The sequence below is a fragment of the Laccaria bicolor genome, genomic scaffold, assembly GCF_000143565.1.
Source record: "Laccaria bicolor S238N-H82 LACBIscaffold_158 genomic scaffold, whole genome shotgun sequence".
NCBI lineage: Eukaryota > Fungi > Basidiomycota > Agaricomycetes > Agaricales > Hydnangiaceae > Laccaria > Laccaria bicolor.
The window spans coordinates 818-7,031 of NW_001890017.1; the positions used below are offsets into that span (position 1 = coordinate 818).

Sequence of the window (6,214 nt, forward strand, 5' to 3'; positions counted from 1 at the left end):
TCGTCTGGCAGGTTCAGACCCTTCCCACCCGGGCAAAGCGCGAATTCGCTCAATGTCCAAGGTATGTACTTGCAAGGGTCATCAAGCTGGCAGGTTCAAACCCATCCTACCAAGGGCAAAGAGCGCATTCGCTCAGTGTCCAAAGTATGTACTTGCAAGGGTCGTCAAGGTGCTCGCTGGACGTGCCTAGTAACAAATAACTAAGAAAATGAGCCAAGTGTCGTACACAAAGGTGAGATTAGTGACCTCTTGCAGCTCTGGCATTCCTTGAGGGTCCGCAAATAGGATGATGTAACCCCTTCATCCTCGCACAACGAGAAGGCCCAGTTGGCTAACTGTATCGGCCGCCCCATCCCACGACCCCCTGGGTTGTTGGAGTAGAGTTTGCAGTTGCAGCCTGGCGAAAATTTCATCATCGAGCAGTCTCCTCCAACGCCTGGACAAATAGGTATGTTCGCGCCCTCGGAAGGTATCATGAAAGTCGGTCGGTACAGGTTGTCAACTATGGGCTCATAAAGGAGCAGCGGTTGATTTGTTCACGTTGCCTGATGTCAACAGTTCATCTGGCAGGTTCAAACCCTTCCTACCCAAGGGCAAAGCGCGAATTCGCTCAATGGCCAAGGTATGTACCTGCAAGGGTCATCAAGATGCTCGCAGGACGTGCCTAGTAACAAATAACTAAGAAAATGAGCCAAGCATCGTACACAAAGGTGAAATTAGTGACCTCTTGCAGCTCTGGCATTCCTCGAGGATCCGCAAATAGAGATCACCTTGTCCCGGGAGAAGCTCATCTAGAATCCATGGATCCAGGTATCCGTGTATCCAGTCATCCATGAATCGAAATATCCATGGATTCCCGCGGTGCATACGAAATGTTCCATGTCGGTCACGAGAATACAAAGATGACGCCATGAAGTGTAGCAAAGCGCGAATTCGCTCAGTGCTGCGACGAGCCGTAGATCAAGTTGTCGATGTGGTAACGCTGAGGGGAAAGGTCTGTGAGAGAACGAAACTGTGATACTGTGAGTGCGACTTACTTCCAGTCGTCCATAAATCCAGATTCGGTCATTAACAGGACTCAAATGCCAGTGAGAACTCGCGCGATGGCTACGACCTCGATTATGAGAATCCAACGATGAGTGTAGCAAAGCGCGAATTCGCTCGATGCTGCGACGAGCCGTGGATCAAGTTGTCGAGGCCAAAGTTTTGTGGAGACGGCGCTATTCGTATTACATAATCTCTCCTCACATCTATTATTAGCCGCCAACTCTCTGGCCCCTTTGACTTTGGATTTGCCGAGCAATTGCCGAGTGACTACGATGTGGCTTTTATATGTTTACTCTTTCAGCTAAATCCATGTTCATTGACGCCTTTCCACTTGTCCGGCGGCTCAAGGTACCAAAGTCGGTGCATAACGCCAACAAAGAGTCGCACCGGTTGGAAATAGGCTATAGCTCCGATACCATGCAATTCACCCATGACAACAGTGCAGATACATGCTTAGCGGTGTTGGATCCCGCGTCGTGTCATCTGGCACCGGCAGTTCAGGTTATAATCATCGGTCTCTCCAGTTCCAAACCCTCTGAGTGACGTTGCATAGATTTCAAAATTTATACAGCATTTTCTAGAATTAGAAGAAGTTCTCTATTCAGCTTCCATTCGTGTTCGCGGCCGACCAACCTTCAGGGATACATATAATCATTTTACCGAGTCGATGACATCACCCACTCTACTTCAAGTCATTTATACCACCTTCCGTAATTCTTTATACCACCTCCCGTAGTTCTCCCGCTTCCAGTCCCCCAATGCGCACGAAAACTGGCGTAGCTTGTGTGAGGATGTCCTTAAGGAGGTGAGGAACCTGTTCAGATCGATTTCTTTGAGGTCGCAGAGCTCAGACTTAACAGTCAGCCTCTGAAGGTCCGGGAACATTTTGAGCCATGATGTAAGAAAGGCCTATCGATGAGAATGAGTTCAATCGTTGCGGGAGGTATATTATTGGCTTACGATAATAGTATGGGTGGAAAGATCAGCGAGGCTTTCAACGACAAGAGTATGGATTTTCAAAATTGGTCCCGATATGAAGCACTTGCATCCGGATGATGCAAAGTGCTCAATTGAGATATGTGTGAGCGGTGGAATCTGTATGGTGACCTGTCCTGCGAAATTCTGGGTGACCAGTGTTTGTAAAGGCCATGAGAGCAAGTCAACGGATGAGCAAAAATCGACAAAATCGCCATTAAGATCAAAATGCAGCTCATTTAAACATGCAGGATCCATCAATTTCCACGAACGATAGTTTGCAGAAAGATGTAGATACTTCAATGGAGGGAGGACCTGAAGCGGGTTATTTTCCATTGGGGGGTCATCCTCAAAAGAATTCAGAGACAGACGGCGGAGGGCGGGGTGCCTGGCAAAAAATTCAGGCGAGATCAACATCATTGGAATGCTCATGAAAAGCTCAAAGGATTCCAGCCCGGGAAAGTCAATAAGCGGCTCGATGTCGCGAAAAAAATCTGGGGTACCAAAAACCAGAAGCAATGATTGCATAGCCTGGCCTCGTAATAGGAAGGGCCAGATCTCTCGCAGCAGCCCAGTTATGTTGCGCTCTCCAAATAATCCCGAGATGATGTGCAGTTTCTGGACTCCATTCATCACCTGTTGGAGATGGGGCATGTATTCGGATAAATCTTCGCGGAAAATTCCATGGTCTGAGGGTGGAGAAGGAAGGGATGTGAAAGGAAAGGTAGAAAACCTTCCCTCCAGTTCTGGGGATAAAATATAGTCGGAGAAACCTTCCGAATGTGAGGGCGGAGAAACAAACGAGGTCTTATCAGTGCCCCCCTAATTCCTGCAGGAATCCGGTCATTCCTGCGGATTCCGGTGGATTCCGGAGGAATGAAATTTGGCAGGGAGGCCTGCCATTTTCATAATTCCGGTGCCTTACCATTCCGGCGGAATTTGGGCATTCCGGAATTGACACCGGAATGTTCCGCAGGATTGGCAGGAACGGAATGCAACGGAATCCGGTCAATTGTTTGTTTATTTTACTTTTGTTACCAAACAAAGGCAACGTTACCAAACAAGGGCAACACCCTTTCCCTTCCACCCACCACCAACCATCCTCTTCCCCGCCACCTCCATTCCCTCCCACCAACCACGTTGCCAACGGCGACAACCACGACGACGCCGCACCACCCAACAACGGCCACGACAACGCGAACACGCTAGGTGGACGACGAGGCGACGTGGCAACAAGGCGAGGAGCCGACGTGGCAACGGGACGACGACGAACGACGACGACAAATGTCGTCGTTCGTCCCAATTGGGATAGCCGCCCAGCGCCCACCATGGCACACAACAGCACCACCCCGCCCACGAAAACACCCCAGCGCCCACGGAACAACGCCCAGCGCCCACAATGGCGCCTTGTCGGCCATCGACAACCACGCGACGACGGACAACGACAACGACGTGGCACCACCACCATCCACGAACGCCCACCACGACGACACGGCAACGCCACGTCACCAACGAAACACGGCACCAACGACGACGACCACACCGCGCCCACCACCACCACCACGATCGACAAACAACGACGACGACACGTCCACGTCCAAACCACGGCCACACGTCGCGGGACACGCGACGACGACAACGCAACGACGACACGCAACGACAACGCGACGACGCCACGCGACGACGACAACGCAACGACACAGGACCACGACACCCCCTTTATCAGTCCCCACCACCCTCCCACCAGTCCCTCCCCCTCCACTCCCCATCATTCCCTCCCCCCTCCATCACTCCCTCCCTCCTCCATCACTCCTCCTCTCCATAACCCCACCACTCTTTCTCCCTCTCTCCACCACTCTTTCCCCCCTCTCTACACCACTCCCTCCCCACCACTCCCTCTCCCCTCTACCACTCCCTCTCCCTCTCCCTCCCCACTACTCCCCCCTCTCCAAATATTTATTTTAAAATAGTATTCAATATTGTAAAATACATTCATGTAGTTCTATTCAATAAATCTATCTGTTATAAATATAAGTAACACAAGGAATTCTGAGTTGTTTAAAAGATTCAGATTGATTCACATGATGGTATTTTCTATGATTTTGTCCAAGGCAGTTTGATTTAAATCCCAGTGCTATTTTGGTCCCATTCCTGCAGGAATCCACAGGAATCCTCAGGAATCCTGAGGATTCCTGCAGGAATGGGAGGGGCACTGTAAAGTACTGCTAACAACTCAGGATCTAAGCATCAGAGCTCCAAAAGCAACGGCGATATTGATACATATATCTATCAAGGGATTATACTTTGGTGCCTTCCTGTGGGGATGGACTTTTCATTGACAAGCTAGTGCCTAATGACCTCTTGCCAGCTCACGTTTTTACGGTCTACCGATGGATACTGGGTGCCGCTCTTTATACTATCCTCTGAATAGGTCCACGCCCAGTGTCTCACGGACTCTCACCCCACCTATTTGTCCTGCTCGATGATCAAATTCTCGCAGGCTGCATCTGCAAACTCTACTCCAATAACCCAGGGGGTTGCAGGATGGGGCGGCCGATACGGTATTCGCCAACTGGGCCTTCAAGTTGTGCGAGGACGACGGGGTTACATCATCCTATTTGCGGACCATCAAGGAATGCCAGAGCTGCAAGAGGTCACTAATCTCACCTTTGTGTCCGATGCTTGGCTCATTTTCTTAGTTATTTGTTACTAGGCATGTCCAGCGAGCACTTTGACGACCCTTGCAAGTACATACTTTGGAAACTGAGCGAATGCGCTCTTTGCCCTTGGTAGGATGGGTTTGAACCTGCCAGTCGTCCAGCGAGCAGCTTGATGACCCTTGCAAGTACATACCTTGGACATTGAGCGAATTCGCGCTTTGCCCAAATAGGTCCTATTTGTCGAGGCGTTGGAGAAGACTGCTTGCTCGGTGATGAAATCCTCGCCATTTGGGCAGGCTGCAACTGGAAATTCTACTCCGATGACCCAGGGGATCGCGGGATGGGCGGCCGATAGTGTATTTGCCAACTGGGCCTTCTCGTTGTGCGAGGAACCTTTGTGTCCGATTTTTGGTTCATTTTCTTAGTTATTCGTTACCAGGCACAACGGATCATTGGGGAAGTGAAAAACTGGTTGTCCAGCGAGCACCTTGATGACCCTTGCAAGTACATACCTTGGCCACTGAGCGAATTCGCGCTTTGCCCTTGGCTAGGAAGGGTTTGAACATGACAGTTGTCCAGCGAGGACTTTGATGACCCTTGCAAGCACATACCTTGGACATTGAGCGAATTCAACCGCTGCTCCTTTATGAGCCCATAGTTGACAACCTGTACCAACCGACTTTCATGATACCTTCCGAGGGCGTGAACAGACCTATTTGTCCAGGCATTGGAGGAGACTGCTCGATGATGAAATTTTCGCCATTTGCATCTGCAAACTCTACTCCAACAACCCGGGGGTCGCGGGATGGGGCAGCTCATTGACGGGGTTACATCATCCCTTTCCGGACCCTCAAGGAGTGGCAGATCCCAGTACTTTATAGTGCCCCTCCCATTCCTGCAGGAATCCACAGGAATCCACAGGAATCCACAGGAATGGAACCGGATTCCACAGGATTCCACAGGAATGGAACTGGATTCTGCAGGATTCCACAGGAATAGGACTGGAATGAATGTAAATTTACTGATCAGCTTTTCATCATGTGACTACATATGTATTTATTCAACTCCTACCTTATCCTGATAACTTAGTACTCAAAATCCCTCATAGAACCCATATCTCAAGCAATAGATTTATATGTCAAATTATAATTTATTTAATAAGGACACAAAATGTATTTTACTACATACAATCTATATTAAAGCAGGGGGGGGGTAGGGACAAGGAAGGGGGTAGGGACAATGAAGGGGGTGGGGACAAGAAAAGGGAGGTAGAGACACAGAGGGAGAGTGTGTTGTAGAGGGAGGGGGGGAGGAGTGGTGAGGAGAGAGTGTGTGGAGGGGGGGACTAATGGGGTGGGGAGAGTGTGGTGGGGGACTTGCATTGTCGACGTTGCATGTCGCCGTCGCGTTGTGGACGTTGCATGTCGCTGTCGCGTTGTCGACGTCGTGTGTCGCCGTCGTGTTGTCGCCATCGAGTGTCGTTGTCGTTGTCGTCGCGTTGTCGTTGTCGCGTGCCGTTGTTGTGTTGGCGT

At 50.2% G+C, this 6,214-nt stretch overlaps 4 protein-coding genes across 4 annotated transcripts; 1 reads left to right on the forward strand and 3 right to left on the reverse strand.

The window, feature by feature from the left end:
* Window positions 1–642: 642 nt before the first annotated feature.
* On the reverse strand, window positions 643–912 carry LACBIDRAFT_298837 (uncharacterized protein; the record flags this gene model as incomplete). The annotated part of the gene is made up of 2 exons (XM_001890726.1): window positions 643–664; window positions 725–912. 2 exons carry the CDS (start codon window positions 910–912, stop codon window positions 643–645), a joined length of 210 nt encoding a protein of 69 aa, XP_001890761.1.
* A 2,075-nt stretch (window positions 913–2,987) lies between these two features.
* LACBIDRAFT_335825 (uncharacterized protein) lies at window positions 2,988–3,992 on the forward strand (the record flags this gene model as incomplete). Its single annotated transcript, XM_001890724.1, has 1 exon — window positions 2,988–3,992. One exon carries the CDS (start codon window positions 2,988–2,990, stop codon window positions 3,990–3,992), a length of 1,005 nt encoding a protein of 334 aa, XP_001890759.1.
* A 496-nt stretch (window positions 3,993–4,488) lies between these two features.
* Window positions 4,489–5,410, reverse strand: LACBIDRAFT_335826 (uncharacterized protein; the record flags this gene model as incomplete). Its single annotated transcript, XM_001890727.1, has 6 exons — window positions 4,489–4,497; window positions 4,778–4,828; window positions 4,876–5,075; window positions 5,195–5,229; window positions 5,294–5,324; window positions 5,359–5,410. 6 exons carry the CDS (start codon window positions 5,408–5,410, stop codon window positions 4,489–4,491), a joined length of 378 nt encoding a protein of 125 aa, XP_001890762.1.
* A 468-nt stretch (window positions 5,411–5,878) lies between these two features.
* Window positions 5,879–6,154, reverse strand: LACBIDRAFT_298838 (uncharacterized protein; the record flags this gene model as incomplete). Its single annotated transcript, XM_001890728.1, has 1 exon — window positions 5,879–6,154. The coding sequence occupies one exon, from the start codon at window positions 6,152–6,154 to the stop codon at window positions 5,879–5,881; it is 276 nt and encodes a 91-aa protein (XP_001890763.1).
* Window positions 6,155–6,214: the final 60 nt, after the last annotated feature.